Genomic DNA, 21,807 nt, shown 5'->3' with positions numbered 1-21,807 from the left:
ACCATCTAGCTGCCATTCCATCACCCCAGTGGACCCCTAAGCAGCGTCGGTCACTCTGACCGAATACCACAGGTGGCGTCACGAACACTACCGTTATCTACGAACTCTGCCTTTTATTGGGCGCCCCTCATAGGGCCATGGTCCAGGTCAGGCCACCGTGACATCCTCGCAGAGGGAACTGAAGGACCCGGTACAGAGTACCCCATTGCCCTTACGTGGGGGCGAGCCATTCAAATGCATGATACCAACAGTATGGCACATCACCGATGACATGCTGCAGTGGTCACCTGGTGATGGCTGTAAACAGACCAGAAGGACCACTGAGCGTCAGGAAACGACTGTCAAAGTAAAGGAGGCGAGTCATTTCTTTCACAACAAAGTGACTAAACCTTGCAATTATGTTTGTAGAGGGGAAAAATATATACTTACATAGGTGAAGTAACCTATAATTCAGAAATTCTATACAGAGGTCTCTTCAGTGAAAAAATTGTTTTGATTAATTTTAAATTAATATGGTCTAAACTATTGAAAATAGAATTAGGCTTACCGGTAATTCGGTTTCTAGGAACCTTCCACGACAGCCACTTTGGAGGTTGTCTTCCCCGCCCTAATAGGGGAAAGGAACACAAAGAGGTTAAATACCCCTCCCCTTCCTGCAACCACCAGTATTCCTGGACACTAGCATGTATAATTACCACAGAAGTGCAGGAATCATCCAATAAAAATATCAGATAGGGAGGGAAATTAGTGCGGTCGTGGAAGGTTCGTAGAAACCGAATTACCGGTAAGCCTAATTCTATTTTCTCTAGTCACCTTCCACGACAGCCACTTCGGAGTAGTACCAACAGCGAATTTCTTTAGGGGGGACCACGGCCTGCAGAACACGCCTGCCAAATGTTAAATCCCTATTGAAATTTAGCCTGTAATGTCTGGTGAACGTGTGGATGGACGACCAGGTGGCGGCTCTGCATGTCTGCTCTGATGAAGCATTCCCCCTCTCTGCCCACGATGTTGCCATCGCCCGGGTAGAGTGTGCTTTCAGTGAAGCAGGTGGATCCAGTCCCTGTGATGAATATGCCAGACAAATAGACTGTTTGATGCAATTTGCGAGTGTTTTTTGCCGCCTTCTTGCCCTTGTTTCGTCCTGAGAACTGGATGAATAAATTTTGATCAATTCGCCAGACCTCAGTCTGTTGTAGGTGAGATAGTACCACTCTGCGAACATCCAGGGTGTGGAAGGTCTCTTCTTTAGGGTTGGAGGGGTTTGGGCAGAATGAAAGTAGTACAATGTCCTGATCCCTGTGGAAATTTGAAACCACTTTAGGTAAAAAGGACTGGTCTAGTTTTAGTATAATGCTATCCGTAGTGAACATTAGATAAGGTTCCTGTATTGACAGGGCCTGCAACTCTCCAATACGTCTAGCCGTAGTGATTGCAACTAAAAAGACTGTCTTAAGAGTTAAGTTCTTTATGGTTATAGAATCCAGGGGTTAAAATGGATCCTGGGTTAGACCATTAAGCACAGAATTGAGGTCCCAGGAAGCCACCTTACTCCGGAGCGTAGGACGAATTCTGGATGCTGCTGTCATAAAGCGCTTGATCCAGCGATGGCTGGCTAAATTTAAATAAAAAAGCTACTAAGGGCCGATACTTGCACTTTGAGTGTGCTAGGGGTAAGGCCCATTTCTAAGCCCTTCTGTAAAAAAAATCTAAGATTCGTGCTATATTAGGATTGAAGGGGTCTGGAGTTTCCGGGGAGCACCAGGACACAAATTTTCTCCATTCCTTAGTGTAGATGGCATTAGTTATAATAATAATAATAATTTTATTTATATAGCGCCAACATATTCCGCAGCGCTTTACAAATTATAGAGGGGACTTGTACAGACAATAGACATTACAGCATAACAGAAATACAGTTCAAAACAGATACCAGGAGGAGTGAGGGCCCTGCTCGCAAGCTTACAAACTATGGGGAAAAGGGGAGACACGAGAGGTGGATGGTAACAATTGCTTTAGTTATTCGGACCAGCTATAGTGTAAGGCTCAGGTGTTCATGTAAAGCTGCATGAACCAGTTACCTGCCTAAGTATGTAGCAGTACAGACACAGAGGGCTAATACTGCATAAAGTGTATGAGAACATGATGCGAGGAACCTTTTTTTTTTTTTTTTTATTATAAATAGGCCACACAGGGATCGTTAGGTTAATGCATTGAGGCGGTAGGCCAGTCTGAACAAATGAGTTTTTAGGGCACGCTTAAAACTGTGGGGATTGGGGATTAATCGTATTAACCTAGGTAGTGCATTCCAAAGAATCGGCGCAGCACGTGTAAAGTTACTGCCTTCCTGCTTTTTTGGAGGGTCTGGATCACCTCATCCGAGAGTCCTTTGGCTTTTAAAATTCTGGCTTCAGTAGCCATGCCACCAAGTTCAATTTGTGCAGGTCCGGATGCAGAAGCGGACCCTGGTGAAGGAGATCGACTTTTTGAGGTAGAAGGTAGGGACCTTCCAGAGTCATGTCTAATAGGGCACTGAACCAACTCCTCCCGGGCCACAATGAGGCAATCAAGATTGTGTTAATTCTGTCTGTCCCGATCTTTTGTAGAGTTTTCTCCAGCATGGGAATGGGTGGAAATTCATATGCGAGGCTGAACCTCCACTGTTGTGAGAAGGCATCTATTCCCTGCGCCCTGTCTGTGTGGTAAAGGGATAAGAATGTTTCCACCTTCACATTTTGCCCGTTGGCAAATAGATCCACCTCTGGAGTGCCTCACTTTGAGGTTAGGGACTGGAACACTGTTTGGTCTAGACACCACTCTCACGGATGTATGTCCTTCCTGCTGAGGAAGTCTGCTTGAGTGTTGTCTAACCCCCTCAGATGTACCGCTGTGACTGACAGAAGGTTTTTCTCTGCCCAGAAGAATATTCTTGCAGCTATTTCCTTCAGACCGGCATATTTAGTTCCCCCCTGGTGTTGTAGATAGGCTACTATGGTCATGTTGTCCGAGTAAATATGTACGTGCTGATTTCTGATCAGTGCAGATGATGCCTTTAGGGCTTCTTCCACAGCTTTTAGTTCTTATAGATTCGAGGAACTGCTGCGGATATTTGATGCCCATCGTCCCTGAAAGTAGAAACCGTCTACTACTGCACCCCAGCCTCTTTTGCTGGCATCTGAGCGGAGTGTTTTTAGGGGAAACTGACCCCTCTCTGAAGATTTTGGTAATCTATCCAACACTTTAGAGCCGATTTTACATGGCCAGGGAGAAAAATTCTTTGATTCAATGGAGTCTGCCGTCTTCTGGAATAAAGGAACACGCAAGTCTGAAGTGTTCGCGTGTGAGCCTGAGCCCAGGAAACCACTTGGATGCATGCGGTCAGGGATCCTAGCACAGACAGACTCTCTGAGGGTCGGCGCTCGCTGACTTCTGAATTTGGCTACTTTACGGACAAGGTTGATCTGATGATCTCTGGGTAGAAACGATGTCCTCTCTTTCGAGTCTAGTAACAACCCCCAAAAATTTCCTCCTTGTGGTGGGATGGACTTCTGATTTTTCTAGATTCGGGATCCAACCCAGGGATTGTAATATCTCCAGGGTTTTTGACACGTCCGTTTCCAGACGAGGGGCGGATGGTGCCATAATAAGAAAGTCGTCCAAATACGATGCATATTCCCTGTTGACTGATGAAGATTATTCCGTCCGCCATAATTTTTGTGAAAACTCGTGGAGCCGATGAGATGCCGAAGGGGAGGAAATTGAATTGGAAATGTTCGATTTGCTGCCCCTGGGAGACTGCGAATCTGAGGAATTTTCTGTGTTCTGGGTGGATTGGTAAATGGTAGTACGCATCCCTCAGATCCACAGTCGCCATCACCCAATTTTGTCCAATGAGAGGGGATTACTGATCTGATTGTTTCCATTTTGAATCTCCTGTATCGGACTGATTTGTTTAATGGTTTCAAGTTTATAATAATTCTGTTCTTTCCCGACGGCTTTGTTATCAGAAAGAGACGTGAATAATGACCACGTCCTTCTTCCAGTTTTGGTACCTGCGAGATCACATTTGATTGGAGTAGTTTTTGTAGATCCTTCAATAAGGAGCTTTGGAGGTGTGGGGTTTGTAGGGAGGTTATTCTTAAGCATTGTGGGGGTGGACTCTCGAATTCTATTTTTAGTCCCTCTCGTATGGTACGAATGTCCCACTGATTTGTGCAGATGGACTGCCACTTGGTGAAAAAGAGTGAGAGTCGACCCCCGACCGGAGCACCGTCATTGCTTATTTGGAGTTTGTTGAGCCTGAGGGGCCAGGATGTTCTTGCCCCTGCCTCCTTTGGGATAACTCCATCTCCGTTTTGCCTTTTCCTCTCTGTGCACATTGGTCATGGGAGGGGCGAAAAAAGTTTTTTTTTTTTTAGGAATTTTCTGTTCAGGGAGAGATTTCTTTTTATCTGCTGCCTTATCCAAGATATCATCCAGAACGGGTCCAAATACATTATGTCCCTGGAAGGATATGCTACACAATTTGGACTTGGAGACAAAATCGCCTCCCCAGGACTTTATCCAAAGTGCTCTCCTGGATGAGTTGGAGAGGACGGCAGCTTTCGCGGCTACTCGGACAGATTCCGCCGAGGCGTCAGCTAGGAACCCAGTTGCTTTCTGTAGCAGGGGGAGGGAGTCTAAGATTTCCTCTCTTGGGGTGCCTTGTGTCAAATGATCCTCAAGCTTGCGTAACCAGACGAACAGGGATCTGGCCACGCAAGTGGAGGCTATGTTGTACTTTAGTAAATTTGTGGAGGTGTCCCAGGACTTCTTTAATAAACTCTCTATCTTTCGATCCATCGGATCCTTGAGCTGAGAAGAGTCCTCAAAGGGAAGGGCTATTTTCTTAGCTACCCTGGACATCTGTACATCCACTTTTGTGGTCTCCCATAAGGAGTTATCCCCGTCCAAGGGACACCGGTTCTTTAGCTCTGACGGAACAGTCAGACCTTTTTCATGGAGGTCCCATTCATGCAGAATTATATTTTGTGTATTCTTATGCACTGGAAAGCCCTTCTGATCTTTGGGCTTTAGACTCTCAAACATCTCATCCTGTACCGTGAGCGTAACTTCTTCATCCTCCACCCCCATGGTGCCTCTTACTACACTGATTAGGTCACCCATGTCCTCAGAATTAAAATAGCAATTTTTGTTCTCTGGTTTAAAGGTGGGGGTAAAAGTGGAGCCCTCATTTTCCCAGGCATCCTCCGAACCCGAGGATTGAATCTCTCCTGAGTCTAGGTCGGATTCTACCGGGGCCTTTTTCCTCTTTTTAGGAGGAGGTGGTTGCGGCACCGGGATCTGGGAGAAGTTAGCCATAGAAGAATGGACCTCATCTTTAATGAGGGATCTGATGCTATCCAAAAGAGAGGGTTGTTCATCCCTACAGGACTGGCAGAGCTTTTTCCCATATGTAGGTGGGAGTCTGGCTGCACACACTTTACATTTGCGGCTTGACCTTTTAGGATCAGAAACCTTTTCTCCCTATAAGAGAGAGAAAAAGGGTTTGCTAAGCCACTTCTATATATATATATATATATATATATATATATATATATATATATATATATATATATATATATATATATATATATATATATATATACACACATACATAATTGTCTAAGGGGCCCTCGGATCGTTAGGGGAGTATGTTTATTTTTTTTAACCTGTGATATACTTGGCTCGGTAATATACTACGTCACTGGGCAATATACTACGTGGCTCTGTGCTGTATACTACAAGGCTGGGCAATATACTACGTCGCTGTGCAATATACTACGTGGCTCTGTGCGGTATACTACGTGGCTGGGCAATATACTATGTAGCTGGCAATATACTGCATGACTGGGCAATATACTACGTGGCTGGACAATATACTACCTCGCTCTGCAATATAAGTGGCTCTGTGCTGTATACTACGTGGCTGGACAATATACTACGCGGCTCTGTGCTGTATACTATGTGGCTGGACAATATACTACCTCGCTCTGGAATGAGCTGTATACTATGTGGCTGGGCAATATCAATAGTAACTGTCAGACAGGCTTACCTTGCCACCTGGATCTCTTTAAATGGATCGTTGGGCCAGCGTCATTGTGCTCCTCCTCCCCACGTTGCCCAATTGACGGGGTCCGCTCCGGAACGCCCCGTTAATGCTGCCTGGTAGTGCCGTCCGCCGCTATTGAGAACGCCGGCCGGCGTGCGTTCCACTGTGGAACGCACCTGGATGACCCGGAAGGGACGCGCGTTCACCCGGAAGCGACTCCGATGGCCGGAGCCTCAGCCTCCGAGACGCGTGCCACCTCCAGCATGCGGCAGGGAAGGAGGAAATCGGGGGGCTGCAAGAGGCCTCCAGTAAGCACGTCACCGCCCCGCATTACCCCCAAAGGAGGCACAGGAGGAGCGGTGAAGGTCCCGAGTCCCGCCAAAGCGAGGAGACGTGAGCAGCGTCCGAGGAGGGGAGCCCGACCTCAGCTGCCCGGCTTATTTAGGTATGTGTGGAGCTCCGATCACCGGCCACGGCAGCCCCTTCAGATCCTCTTCATGCCCCATAGGGGACAGGAAAACACTGGTGGTTGCAGGAAGGGGAGGGGTATTTAATCTCTCTGTGTTCCTGTCCCCTATTAGGGCGGGGAAGACAACCTCCAAAGTGGCTGTCGTGGAAGGTGACTAGAGAAATGATTGGTATTCCATAAAACATACTTTGCACGATTGAAAAAGGAATGATTATTCTACACCAACTTCACATTTGACACTTTGTTTTGAAGGTTTGTACTTGTAGCGATTGAATGAGAACATTCTTTTCTTTTTTTACTTCCAGAAGTTGAAATCTGTCCCTTCATGTGATGTTCATACAGGTACATAACTTGTTACAGATACATCAGAGTTAACTTCGATCCATGCACCTTCTTGATCATCAGATCAAAGATGTTCATTCCATAGAAGTAAACACTGAAGGATTCCATTCAATTATGATAAAGCAGAGCTTTTGGAAACTGTGAAACTTACCCGATTTCAGAATTTATTTTTTTAAAACTGGGAAAAATAACAAAACAAAAACAAATTTAAAGAAGTAAAGATAGCACAACTCACCTTCATCTTCCTCCTCCTCGTCGACACCATCTCCATCAGCCTCAGCGTCAGAATCTGGGGCCTCCTTATCGTCCCGGTCATATCCATCCAGGTATGTCAGCTGAGGGAGGAGTTTGAATACACTTTCTCTGTAGTCATTTAGATTTGTTACTTCACAGTTAAAAAGGTCGAGACTCTTCAAATGTTCCAATTTTTTCTGAAATATAATAAAAATATGATATAATATAATTTTCATGTCAGTTGTATGCTTAACTAGATGCATTCCATAGCACTGCAAGAGCGGTCTCGCTGAAGTTATTTCAGGTGACTTTTCAGGGTAAGCTGCTGTGTGTATACTTGAGAAATAACATTTCTGACAATTATATAAATTGTATCTGGCATTTTCTTTGAACTTTTCTCTGTATGTCTCTTGCTTCTTTTTAACGCTCCCTTCTCCACATACATAGGCAGCGTTCATACGGTCAGTATTATACGTCAATATTTGTAAGCCAAAACCAGGAGTGGAACAATCAGAGGAAAAGTATAATAGAAACAGGTCACCACTTCTGTAAAATATTGACCAAATACTGAATGTGGACTTATGAGTAGCAGCTGAATTCAGGTATGAGGTGTTTGATTAAGTAGGGGAACTTTCATAAGTTATACTCTTTTAAAGAGGACTGCAAAAAAAAAATCACTTTACTAGTATACTGGAAAATTCAGGCATAAATTTCCCTGAAATGTAGCAATAATTTTATACAACTAAGTTGTGCAAAAATGTTTTGACGTTTGGCGTTTTCACATTAGGTTCTTCCAACGCTGACAAAATGGATGAAGTTAGGGTGGGAAAGGAGCGTGATGACAACTCTCTTAATGATCAGGAGGGTCTGACTCCAGCAAGCTCTCTCCCCAAAACTGGGGAGAAAAATCATGGATATTGATGAATAAAGGCCTACAAATCAGATATTTGCTACATACATCTAGATTTGGTTTTCTTAATTAATTTTGCAACATGTAACCAAATGTCAGATTTACTGATGGAGATGGCTGGCAACAAAAGAATAACAAAAAAAATCCATACCAGAGGTTCCAATGTGCTAATGTCTTTTAATTTGTTTCCACTGAGGTTTAGGTGTGTGAGGTTAGGAAGCTTTTCTGCTAATACGTCCAGACCTCCAGAGATTCTGTTGTCACTTAATTCAAGCTGAAAAGAAAACGGAAAAAAAACATTTTTACTTTTTTTTTTTTTTTTTTTTAGGAAAGAAACAAAACACAGAACCATTTTTGATAAAACCATAACTAAGCAAAAGGTTTTTTCAAGTGTATGTTTAACCTGTTACATGTACAGCTCCCATGCGCTTCTCACCTTTTTGAAAAACCTCAGTCCATCTTACCCAAACACACTGCACAAAAACTTCATACAATTCCAAAAACTACTTGCTCTTTATCTTCCTGTTCCTACTGATTTACTGATTTCAGGGGATATCTCCCCCAACCCCGGTCCACCAACCTCAACGCCTACCCTACCTCATATCGAAACCTTAAAGGGAACCGGTCACCCCGTTTTTTGAGATTGAGCTATAAATACTGTTAAATAGGGCCTGCGCTGTGTGTTCCTATAGTGTATGTAGTGTACCCCGATTCCCCATGTATGCTGAGAAATAACTTACCAAAGTCGCCGTTTTCGCCTGTCAATCAGGCTGGTCAGGTCGGGAGGGCGTGGTGACATCGCTGGTTCTTCCTCAGCTTTACGTTGGTGGCGTAGTGGTGAAGACACAGCGCGCGATCTGCGCTGTCATCCCTTTCGTCGGTGGGGGCGGCCATCTTCATGGGGCCGCGCGTGCGCAGATCGAGTGCTCTGCTGCACGGGGCTTCAGGAAAATGGCCGCGGGATGCCGCGCGTGCGCATTAGAGATCGCGGCGGCCATTTTCCCAAAGCCGAGATGCAAACTCGGCTTTGGGAAAATGGCCGCCGCGATCTCTAATGCGCAGAAACGCAGCGGTTTATAACCCGCAGCATGTCACTTCTTTGTGCAGAATCGCAGCGATTCTGCACCCATAGAAATGCATTGATCCGCTTACTTCCCGCATGGGGCTGTGCCCACCATGCGGGGAGTAAGCGGATAATGTGTGGGTTATACCCGGGGTGGAGGAGAGGAGACTCTCCTCCAGGCCCCGGGAACCATATTTGTGGTTAAAAAAAAGAATTAAAATAAAAAATAATGATATACTCACCTCCCAGCGCTGTACGCGGCCGTCCGGTCTGGGTTGCTGTGCGAGCAGGGCCTGCGGTGACGTCGCGGTCACATGACCGTGACGTCACGAAGGTCCTTCTCGCACAGCATCTTTGGAACCGGACCGCCGCCTGCAGCGCCGAGGAGATCGGGACGTCAGAGGGTGAGTATATCATTATTTTTTTTATTTTTAACATTACTATTGATGCTGCATATGCATATGCAGCATCAATAGTAGGAAATCCCGCAGCGGAAACCGCAGGACAAAACGTGATAAATCGGCAGGGATAACCGCAGCGGTTTTGCCCTGCAGATTTATCAAATCCGCTGCGGGAGAACCCGCAGGGACCCGACGCAACGTGTGAACATGGCCTAATTTTGCCCTTCACCTCGCCAAACAGACCTACTTCACCACCCTGATCTCCTCACTATCCAATAACCCCAAGAAACTTTTTGACACCTTTCACTCCCTCCTCAGGCCAAAAGCACAAGCCTCTATCACAGACATTTGTGCTGATGACCTTGCCTCCCACTTTATAGAGAAAATAGACAATATCCGTCAGGAAATCCACTCCCAATCACCAAGTTCAGTGACTCCCATCCCTCCCTGCATTTCCCCTGGCTCACTCTCCACATTCGATCCAATCACAGAAGAAGTCTACAGGCTCCTCTCCTCTTCTCGTCTGACTACATGCACCACCGACCCCATTCCCTCACATCTCCTCCAGTCTCTCTCTCCAGTCGTCACAACTCACCTAACTACAATCTTTAATCTCTCCCTCTCCTCTGGCATTTTCCCCTCCTCCTTCAAACACTCTACCATGACTCCATTACTAAAGAAACCCACCCTCGACCCATCCTGCATAAACAACTACAGACCAGTCTCCAATCTCCCCTTCATCTCTAAACTCTTGGAGCGACTGATATACTCCCGCCTTACCTGTTACCTCTCCACTCACTCCCTCCTAGACCCTTCACAGTCCGGTTTCTGCCCCCTACATTCGACAGAAACTGCACTCATCAAAGTGACCAATGACCTTCTGACAGCAAAACGTAACGGTGATCACTCTCTGCTCATTCTTCTCGACCTTTCTGCAGCTTTCGACACTGTTCACCACCCTCTCCTACTCTGTAGGCTCCAGTCACTTGGCATTAAGGACACTGCTCTCCCTGGTTCTCCTCCTATCTTTCTGACCACTCCTTCAGTGTTCTGTTCTCTGGCTCCACTTCATCTCCTCTTCATCTCACTGTCGGGGTACCTCAGGGCTCAGTTCTTGGCCCCCTTCTCTTCTCTCTCTACACGGCCCCAATTGGACAGACCATCAGCAGATTTGGCTTTCAGTACCATCTTTATGCCGATGACGCAACTATACATATCTTCCCCTGACCTTACCCCCGCTGTACTACAGAACGCCACTGACTGTCTGTCTGCAGTCTCCAACATCATGTCCGCTCTCTATCTGAAACTCAACCTCCCCAAAACTGAACTTCTTCTGCTCCCGCCATCTACTAACCTCCCTAAATCTGACACTTCCCTCTCCGTGGGTGGCACCATAATAACACCCCAGCAGCAGGCGCGCTGTCTGGGTGTTATGTTTGACTCCGATCTCTCCTTCACCTCCCATATACAATCTCTTGCCCGCTCGTGATGCTTACACCTAAAGAACATCTCTAGAATCCGCCCTTTTCTCACCATGGAAACAACAAAAACCCTCACTGTCGCCCTGATCCACTCCCGCCTGGACTACTGTAATACTCTACTAATTGGCCTCCCCCTTACTCGACTTTCCCCTCTCCAGTCTATCCTTAATGCAGCAGCCAGGGTCGTCCATCTGGCTAATCGTTACTCGGACTCGTCCGCTCTTCGCCAGTCGTTACACTGGCTGCCCATTCATTACAGGATACAATTCAAAGTACTTGTTCTCACCCACAAAGCTCTCCACAGAGCGTCACCCCCATACATCTCCTCCCTCATTTCTGTCTATCGGCCTAACCGACCGCTGCGCTCTGGAAATGACTTTCGACTAAACTCTGCACTAATCCGTACCTCCCACTCCCAAGTCCAAGACTTCTCCCGTGCTGCGCCAATCCTCTGGAATGCTCTACCCCAAGATATTAGGAAAAATCCACAATTTGCATAGTTTTAGGTGCTCGCTCAAAACACATTTGTTCAGAGCGGCCTATCACATTCAGTAATCAAAGTTATTTTATGTTTGTGTGTGTGTAGCCCATTCACTATCTTCATCTATCCCCCACCCCCTGAAGATGGCTGGACCATCATTGTAAATACATCATTGTAAATACACACCTGTACTTTGTATCTCCCTCACCTCATTGTAGATTGTAAGCTCTGTGTCGTTTTATTCGCTATAATTATTGTATTGTTAACGTTGTTAGGCTGTGTGCACACGTAGCCGATTTTTCACGCTTTTTCGCTATAAAAACGCTACAAAACCGCAAAAAAAAAAAAAAAAAAACGCTCACAGTAAGCATCCTATTTAATAGAATGCAATCCGCATTCTGCATTTTTTTCCTGAGCGGATCCGCATTCCAGAAAAAAACGTAGCATGTTCATTAAATTTGCGGAATCGCGGGGATTCCGCACACCTAGAAATGCATTGATCTGCTTACTTCCCGCATGGGGCTATGCCCACCATGCGGGAAGTAAGCAGATCATGTGCGGTTGGTACCCAGGGTGGAGGAGAGGAGACTCCTCTACGGACTGGGCACCATATAATTGTAAAAAAAAAAAAAAAAAAAAAGAATTAAAATAAAAAAATCGTGATATACTCACCTTCGATGGCCCCGAAGTCTTCCTGCCCTTCTGTGAAGGACCTGCGATGACGTCGCGATCACATGACCGCGAGGACGTCGTGGTCACGTGACGTCATCGAAGGTCCTGCACACACACACACCATCTATAGGAACGGAAGCCGCTGAGGAGATTGGCTGTTTGCGGTAGGTGAGTATAACCATTTTTTATTTTTTTAAATTATTTTTAACATTCTATCTTTTACTATTGATGCGGCATAGGCTGCATCAATAGTAAAAAGTTGGTCACACTTGTCAAACACTATGTTTGACAAGTGTGACCAACCTGTCAATCAGTTTTCCAAGCGATGCTACAGATCGCTTGGAAAACGCTAGCATTCTGCAAGCTAATTATGCTTGCAAAACGCTAGTTTTCTGCGGGAATATGCATGCTAATTCCGCATGCGATATACCCGCGGCAGGAGGCGCAGAATTGCCGCGGAAATTTCCGCGGCAATTCTGCAACGTGTGCACTTAGCCTTACTGTTTGTGTTCAAACTGTTAAACTGTAAAGCGCTGCGGAATATGTTGGCGCTATATAAATAAAGAATATTATTATTATTACTACTGGACTAGGCAACTTTCTGTTTGGGTGTTTTAATGTTTTTCCCCTTTCTTCCAAGAGCCATAACGTGCTTTTTTTTTTAGGACAAGTTGCAGTTTTGAATGACACGATTCAGCATATTGAGAGAAGTGAAACTGCAAAGAAATTATTGGACAATTTTGTGCTCACAGGGCATCCAGAAACCCCCCAAACCTTATAGGAGGAACAGACCACAAAACCTATAGAAATTCTGATTCATTAAATACACAAAAAATATATAAGTTCAATTTTTTAAAAAAATGAAGTGAATAAAAAGAAAAAGCTACACAAAAACAAATGTGATTACCGTATATACTTGAGTATAAGCCAACCCGAGTATAAGCCGACCCCCCTAATTTTGCCACAAAAAACTGGGAAAACTTATTGACTCGAGTATAAGCACCACCGATCGACCAAACCGCTGCATGACCATCTCTACCCTCACCTACTGTATTCTCACCCATCCCTTGTAGATTGTGAGCCTACGCGGGCAGGGTCCTCATTCCTCCTGTACCAGTTATGACCTGTATTGTTTAAGATTATTGTACTTGTTTTTATTATGTATACCCCTCCTCCCATGTAAAGCGCCATGGAATAAATGGCGCTATAACAATAAATAATAATAATAATAATAATAAGCCTAGGGTGGAAATGCAGCATTTACCGGTGAATTTAAAAAATAAAAATAGATCATTATTTCCCCATAGCTGTGCCATATAGTGCTCTGCACCGTTCATTATTGCCCCATAGCTGTGCCATATAGTGCTCTGCACCGTTCATTATTGCCCCATAGCTGTGCCATATAGTGCTCTGCACCGTTCATATTGCCCCATATCTGTGCCATATAGTGCTCTGCACCGTTCATATTGCCCCATATCTGTGCCCCATATAGTGCTCTGCACCGTTCATATTGCCCCATATCTGTGCCCCATATATGCTCTGCACCATTCATATTGCCCCATAGATGCTCCACATATATCTGTGCCGCTGCTGCAATTAAAAAAAACCAAAAAAAAACACATACTCACCTCTCTTGCTTGCAGCTCCCAGCGTCCGGTCCCAGCATCTCTCCGCACTGACTGATCAGGCAGAGGGCGGCGCGCACACTATATGCGTCATCGCGCCCTCTGACCTGAACAGTCAGAGCGGAGAGACGCCGGGAAGATGGAGCGGCGCCCGGGAAGATGGAGCTGCGCCCGGCAGCTGGAACGTGGACAGGTGAATATGACATACTTACCTAGTCCCAGCGATCCTGGCGCTCCCCGCCTATCCCACGGTCTTCGGTGCCGCAGCCTCTTCCTCTATCAGCGGTCACCGGCACCGCTGATTAGAGAAATGAATAGGCGGCTCCACCCGTATGGGAGGTGGAGCCGCCTATTCATTTCTCTAATGAGCGGTCACACGTGACCGCTGAAGAGGGGAAGGAGCTGCAGCACAGAAGACCGTGGGACGGCAGGGGGAGTGCCAGGATCGCTGGGACTAGGTAAGTATACCTCAGCGCCCTCACCCCACCGCTACCGTGACTCGAGTATAAGCCGAGAGGGGCACTTTCAGCCCAAAAATTTGGGCTGAAAATCTCGGCTTATACTCGAGTATATACGGTATTTATAAGAAAGCATCAGAAATTTTACATTACATGGAGGTTATTCACATAGGTATTCATATAATGGATGACTGCAGAAAGGAGAGTACTCCATGACATCCATATTCCATGATGTCTTTAAGAGGTTAAAGGGAACCTGTCATGTCAAAAAATGCTATTAAAGCAAACCTGTCACCTGAATTTGGCGGGACCGGTTTTTGGTCATATGGGTGGAGTTTTCGGGTGTTTGATTCACCCTTTCCTTACCCACGGGCTGCATGCTGGCCGCAATATTGGATTGAAGTTCATTCTATGTCCTCCGTATTACACGCCTGCGCAAGGCAATCTTGTGAGTAGTGTAGTTTTACAAATCAACATGGCTAACATGACAAGAATCCCTCAGCTCATAATTTCTTTGAATCACCCCATCCTCCTGCCTTTACTGAAATGATGGCATATACTAGCCATCTACTATATAATTGTCTAAGGGTCACTTCCGTCTGTCTGTCTGTCACGGATATTCATTGGTCGCGGTCTCTGTCTGTCATGGAAATCCAAGTCGCTGATTGGTCGTGGCAAAACGCCCACAACCATTGCCGCGACCTATCAGCGACAGGCACAGTCCGGCGGCAAAATGGCTGCTCCTTCCTCCCCGCAGTCAGTGCCTGCTCCATACTCCCCTCCAGTCAGCCCTCACATAGGGTTAATGGCAGCGTTAATGGACCGCGTTATGCCGCGGTGTAACGCACTCCATTAATGCAGCTATTAACCCTGTGTGACCAACTTTTTACTATTGATGATGCGTATGCAGCATCAATAGTAAAAAGATCTAATGTTACAAATAATAATAATAATAATAAAAAGGTTACTCTCACCCTCCGACGTGGCCTGATGTCCTCGGCAGTGCAAGCGGCAGGTTCCGGTGCCAAGGATGCTATGCGAGAAGGACATTCCATGACGTCACGGTCATGTGACCGCGACGTCATCACAGGTCCTGCGATCATACCAACCCTGGGACCGGAAGCTGCCACGTGCACCGTACACAGGCGCCAGGACTTCAATTGGCCTTCTGAAGGTGAGTATATGTTTATTTTTATTTTAAGTGTTTTTTAACCACGCATATAGTGCCCACATTGCTTCATACAGTTATATGAAAAAGTTTGGGCACCCCTATTAATCTTAATGTTTTATAAAAATTGTTTTTTTTTTTGCAACAGCTATTTCAGTTTCACATATCTAATAACTGTTGGACACAGTAATGTTTCTGCCTTGAAATGAGGTTTATTGTGCTAACAGAAAATGTGCAATCTGCATTCAAACAAAAATTTGACAGGTGCATAAGTATGGGCACCCTTATCATTTTCTTGTTTTAAATACTCCTACCTACTTTTTACTGACTTACTAAAGCACTTTTTTTGGTTTTCTAACCTCATTGAGCTTTGAACTTCATAGCCAGGTGTATGCATGAGAAAAGCTACTTAAAGTGGCCACTTGCAAGTTGTTCTGTTTGAATCTCCTCTGAAGAGTGGCATCATGGGCTCCTCAAAACAACTGTCTAATGATCTGAAAACAAAGATTATTCAACATAGTTGTTCAGGGGAAGGATACAAAAAGCTGTCTCAGAGATTTAACCTGTCAATTTCCACTGTGAGGAACATAGTAAGGAAATAGATGAACACAGGTACAGTTCTTGTTAAGGCCAGAAGTGGCAGGCCAAGAAAAACATCAGAAAGGCAGAGAAGAAGAATGGTGAGATCAGTCAAGGACAATCCTCAGACCAGCTCCAGAGAGCTGCAGCATCAACTTGCTGCAGATGGTGTCACTGTGCATCGGTCAACTATACAACGAACTTTGCACAAGGAGAAGCTGTATGGGAGAGTGATGCGAAAGAAGCCGTTTCTGCAAGCAAGCCACAGAGTCGGCTGAGGTATGCAAAAGCACATTTGGAGAAGCCAATTTCTTTTTGGAAGAAGGTCCTGTGGACTGATGAAACCAAGATTGAGTTGTTTGGTCATACAAAAAGGCGTTATGCATGGCGGCCAAAAAAAACAAAGCATTCCAAGAAAAACACTTGCTACCCACAGTAACATTTGGTGGAGGTTCCATCATGCTTTGGGGCTGTGTGGCCAATGCCGGCACCGGGAATCTTGTTAAAGTTGAGGGATGCATGGATTCCTCTCAGTATCAGCAGATTCTTGACAATAATGTTCATGAATCAGTGAAAAAGTTGAAGTTACGCAGGGGATGGATCTTTCAGCAAGACAATGATCCAAAACACAGCTCCAAATCTACTCAGGCATTCATGCAGAGGAACAATTACACTGTTCTGGAATGGCCATCCCAGACCCCAGACCTGAATATCATTGAACATCTGTGGGATCATTTGAAGAGGGCTGTCCATGCTCGGCGACCATCAAACTTAACTGAACTGGAATTGTTTTGTAAAGAGGAATGGTCAAAAGTACCTTTATCGAGGATCCAGGAACTCATTAAAAGCTACAGGAAGCGACTAGAGGCTGTTATTTTTGCAAAAGGAGGATCTACTAAATATTAATGTCACTTTTCTGTTGGGGTGCCCATACTTATGCTCCTGTCAAATTTGAATGCAGATTGCACATTTTCTGTTAGTAAGTACAATAAACCTCATTTCAAGGCAGAAACATTACTGTGTCCAACAGCTATCAGATATATGAAACTGAAATAGCTGTTGCAAAAAAAACAAAACAATTTTTATAAAACATTAAGCTTAAGATTAATAGGGGTGCCCAAACTTTTTCATATAACTGTACTACGTGGGCTGTGTTACATACTGCGTGGGCTGCGTTATATACAACATGGCTGCTATATACTATGTGGGCAGTGTTATATACTATGTGGGCAATGTTATATACTGCGTGAGCTGCGTTATATACTACATGGCTGCTATATACTACATGGGCAGTGTTATATACTGCGTGGCTGCGTTATATACTATGTGGGAAGTGTTATATACTACGTGGCCAGTGTTATATACTATGTGGGCAATGTTATATACTGCGTGGGCTGTGTTATATACTGTTTGGCCTGTGTTATATACTGTGTGGCCACTGTTACATACTGCATGGCCTGTATTAACGCATCGGGTATTCAAGAATATGTCGTGGCCTGTGCTATATACTATGTGGCTACTATATACATACATATTCTAGAATACCCGATGCGTTAGAATCGGGCCACCATCTAGTACACTATAATGTTCTAGGATGTGAAAATACCTTTAAGAAACGGACATTTAAAACCAGAGAAATTAACTTACCTTTTTTAACTTGGGTAACTTTGGAAGGTTTGAAACTGACAGCAACATGACATTTATTAGGCTGAGGAACTCTAAATTAACAAACTCTGCTGTGAGACCCTCAATTTTGCCTTCGCGTGCTCTGCAGTTGTCCAGTACCAGTTCTCGTACCTGTAAAGTATAAATGCACAGCATTACAATGGACTACAATACAAAAGAGGCTGTAACTTACTGAGTGATGGGAAGAGAAGGGTCACTTGCTCATGATCTCTGCACTGTCCTTTTTAAGCACTGGTGTTCTATAATATGCACCCATTTTAAGTTGGAATATGTGCATACAGTGAAGTGTTTACTGATTTACCGATTCTGATAACAGTGATGCACCATTATCTTTCCCCTATACAGCAAGTACTGTGTCGCTAACATAGGATTCATCAAGAAATGGATATTTGCCAGTGGTGCGGCCCTCTATTTATAATCTACAACAGCATGAAGCATTGTGCATAAACAGATATACAGAAACTGGCAGAATACAATATACAGTATTGTGCAGCATTGTATGTATCTATAGAAACAAGTGCCAATCGACTGTATAAAGTTGGTGCTCATTAGGGATGGAAATGCCAGTGTGGACGAGTTATTAAAGAGTAAACCATTGTTTTCAATTTTATTTTATACATGAAAAATGCACATGAAGAAACATTGTAATATTTCTTATCATAGATAATGGGTTTTCTCCTCCTTCACTGATCTTTCAATCTCAGTTCAAGGGCAAAATAAGTATTCAGTGAAGGCAGATTTTTCCATTTCTAAAATAGGAGATGACTACTGGTGCTTTCAAAATTGTATGATGGGAAGAGATAGAGGCAGACACATACATTTTATTGAAAGTTCTGCTTAAAAGTCACTTAAAGTTCTGCATAGAACTTTATGAGCACCAACTCTCATCCATCTCCATAATGGGAAAAACTGTATTCGTTGAAGACAAATTTTAGCCATGAAGTAAGAGTGAAGGATCAGTTCGGGAAATCAAGAAGTAGATTTTTCTTATAAGATATATTACAACATTTCTTATTTTCATATGTACTATGGATTTATGGGGAAAAAACAATGGTTACTCTTTAACCCCTTAGTGACAGAGCCAATTTGGTACTTAATGACCGGGCCAATTTTTACAATTCTGACCACTGTCCCTTTATGAGGTTATAACTCTGGAACGCTTTAACAGATCCCACTGATTCAGAGATTGTTTTTTCGTGACCTATTGTACTTCATGTTAGTGGTAACATTTCTCCGATATTACTTGCGGTTATTTATGAAAAAAACGTTTAGCAATTTTCAAACTTTGTATTTTTATGCCCTTAAATCATGTCACACAAAATAGTTAATAAATAACATGTCCCACATGTCTACTTTACATCAGCACAATTTTGGAAACAACATTTTTTTTTTGTTAGGGAGTTATAAGGGTTAAAAGTTGACCAGCAATTTCTCATATTTACAACACAATTTTTTTTTTAGGGACCACATCACATTTGAAGTCATTTTGAGGGGTCTATATGATAGAAAATAGCAAGTGTGACACCATTCTAAAAACTACACCCCTCAAGGTGCTCAAAACCACATTCAAGAAGTTTATTAACCCTTCAGGTGCTTCACAGGAACTGAAACAACGTGGAAAGAAAAAATGAACATTTAACTTTTTTTTTTGCAAACATTTTAATTCAGAACCATTTTTTTTTTATTTTCACAAGTGTAAAAACAGAAATGTAACCATAAATTTTGTTGTGCAATTTCTCCTGAATACGCCGATACCCCATATGTGGGGGTAAACCCCTGTTTGGGCGCACCGCAGAACTTAGAAGTGAAGGAGCGCCATTTGACTTTTCAATGCAGAATTGGCTGGAATTGAGATCGGACCCAATGTCACATTTAGAGAGCCCCTGATGTGCCTAAACAGTGGAAACCCCCCACAAGTGACCCCATTTTGGAAACTAGACCCCTTAAGGAACTTATCTAGATGTGTGGTGAGCAGTTTGAACCCCCAAGTGCTTCACAGAAGTTTATAACGTAGAGCCGTGAAAATAAAAAAATCGCATTTGTTTACACAAAAATGATCTTTTTGCCGCCAAATTTTTATTTTCACAAGCGTAACAGGAGAAATTAGACCACAAAAGTTGTAGTGCAATTTCTCCTGAGTACGTCGATACCCCATATGTGGGGGTAAACCACTGTTTGGGCGCATCGCAGAGCTTGGAAGGGAAGGAGTGCCGTTTTACTTTTTCAATGTAGAATTGGCTGGAATTGAGATCGGACTCCATGTCCTGTTTGGAGAGCCCCTGATGTGCCTAAACAGTGGAAACCACCCCACAAGTGACCCCATTTTGGAAACTAGACCCCCCCAAAGAGCTTATCTAGATGTGTGGTGAGCACTATGAACCCCCAACTGCTGCACAGAAGTTTATAATGTAGAGTCCATGAAAATTAAAAAAAAAAACAAACAAACACATTTTTTCCACAAAAATGATTTTTTCACCCCAAAATTTTTACTTTCACAAGGGTAACAGGAGAAATTGGACCCCAAAATGTATTGAGCAATTTATGCTCAGTAGGCTGATACCCCATATGTGGGGGGGACCACTGTTTGGGCGCATGGCAGAGCTCGGAAGGGAAGGAGCGCAGATTTGGAATGCAGACTTTGATAGAAAGGTCTGCGGGTGTTATGTTGCGTTTGCAGAGCCCCTGATGTACCTAAACAGTAGAAACCCCCCAAAAGTGACCCCAATTTGCAAACTAGACCCCCCAAGGAACTTATCTAGATGTGTGGTGAGAACTTTGAATGCCCAAGTGCTTCACAGAGGTTTATAATGCAGAGTCGTGAAAATAAAAAAAAAATTTTTCACAAAAGAGATTTTTTTAGCCCCAAGTTTTTATTTTCACAAGGGTAACAGGAGAAATTGGACACCAAAAGTAGGTGTCCAATTTATCCCGAGTACACTGATGCCCCATATGTGGGGGGGGGACCACTGTTTGGGCGCATGGCAGAGCTCAGAAGGGAGGGAGCACCATTTGACTTTTTGAGCGCCAAAATTGACTGTCGTGTTTGGAGAGCCCCTGATGTACCTAAACAATGGAAACCCCCCAATTCTAACTCCAAACCTAACCCCAACACACCCCTAACCCCAACCCGATCCATAATCCTAATCACAACCCTAACGATAATCACAACCCTACCCCCAAAACAACCCTAATCTCAACTCTAACCATAACCCTAATCAAAACCCTAAATCCAACACACCCCTAATCCTAATCTCAACCTTAACCCTAATCCCAAACGTAACCCAAATGCCAACCCTAATACCAACCCTAATCCAAACCCTAATCCCAACTCTAACCCTAACCCTAAATTTACCCCCAACCCTAACTTTAGCCCTAAGGCTACTTTCACACTTGCGTCGTGTAGCATCCGACGCAATCCGTCGCTTTGGACAAAAAAACGGATCCTGCAAATGTGCCCGCAGGATGCGTTTTTTTTCCCCATAGACGTGTATTGCCGACGGATCGCGCCGGATGGCCACACGTCGCGTCCGTCGTGCACTGGATCTGTTGTGTTTTGGCGGACCGTCGTCACAAAAAAAGTTCAATGTAACTTTTTTGTACGTCGTGTCCGCCATTTCCGGCCGCGCATGCGTGGCCGTAACTCCGCCCCCTCCTACCCAGGACATAGACTGGGCAGCGGATGCGTTGAAAAACTGCATCTGCTGCCCACGTTGTGCACAATTTTCACGTGCGTCGAGCCGACGCATTGCGACAGCCCCGTACCGACAAGTGTGAAAGAAGCCTAACCCTAGCCCTAACCCTAAATTTAGCCCCAACCCCAAATTTAACCCCAACCCTAAATTTAGCCCCAACTCCTATAGCTGCCGGCCGGCAGATCATGGCGGGCGCACTGCGCGTGCGCCCGCCATTTTCTTACCGGATGAAGAAGCCGGCGGGCAGGAGGGGATGCAGGAGGACCCAGGGACACCGGTAAGTATGATAGGGTCCCCGAATCCCCCTATTTCTCTGTCCTCTGATGTGCGATCACATTAGAGGACAGAGAATTACACATCGCTTTTTTTTTCTTCTTGCGACCGCCGGTAAACAGTTAATTACTGGCGATCGCAAAACAGGGGTCGGTAAAAACCCACCCCGATCATGTTCTTTG

At 44.5% G+C, this 21,807-nt stretch overlaps 1 protein-coding gene across 1 annotated transcript in view; it reads right to left on the bottom strand.

Moving 5' to 3' along the window:
* ANP32B (acidic nuclear phosphoprotein 32 family member B) overlaps positions 1–21,807 on the bottom strand; it is an 82,592-nt gene that overhangs the window by 21,164 nt on the left and 39,621 nt on the right. Inside the window, exons 2-4 of the mRNA XM_069766875.1 lie at positions 17,622–17,771; positions 8,198–8,320; positions 7,138–7,333 (exon numbers count right to left, since the gene is read on the bottom strand). Coding sequence (XP_069622976.1) covers positions 7,138–7,333; positions 8,198–8,320; positions 17,622–17,771 — 469 coding nt within the window. The remainder of the gene's footprint in view (positions 1–7,137; positions 7,334–8,197; positions 8,321–17,621; positions 17,772–21,807) is intronic.

The sequence above is a fragment of the Ranitomeya imitator genome, chromosome 1 (assembly GCF_032444005.1).
Source record: "Ranitomeya imitator isolate aRanImi1 chromosome 1, aRanImi1.pri, whole genome shotgun sequence".
In the NCBI taxonomy this organism is placed as follows: Eukaryota; Metazoa; Chordata; class Amphibia; order Anura; family Dendrobatidae; genus Ranitomeya; species Ranitomeya imitator.
This window is presented reverse-complemented; position numbering and strand designations above follow the sequence as displayed.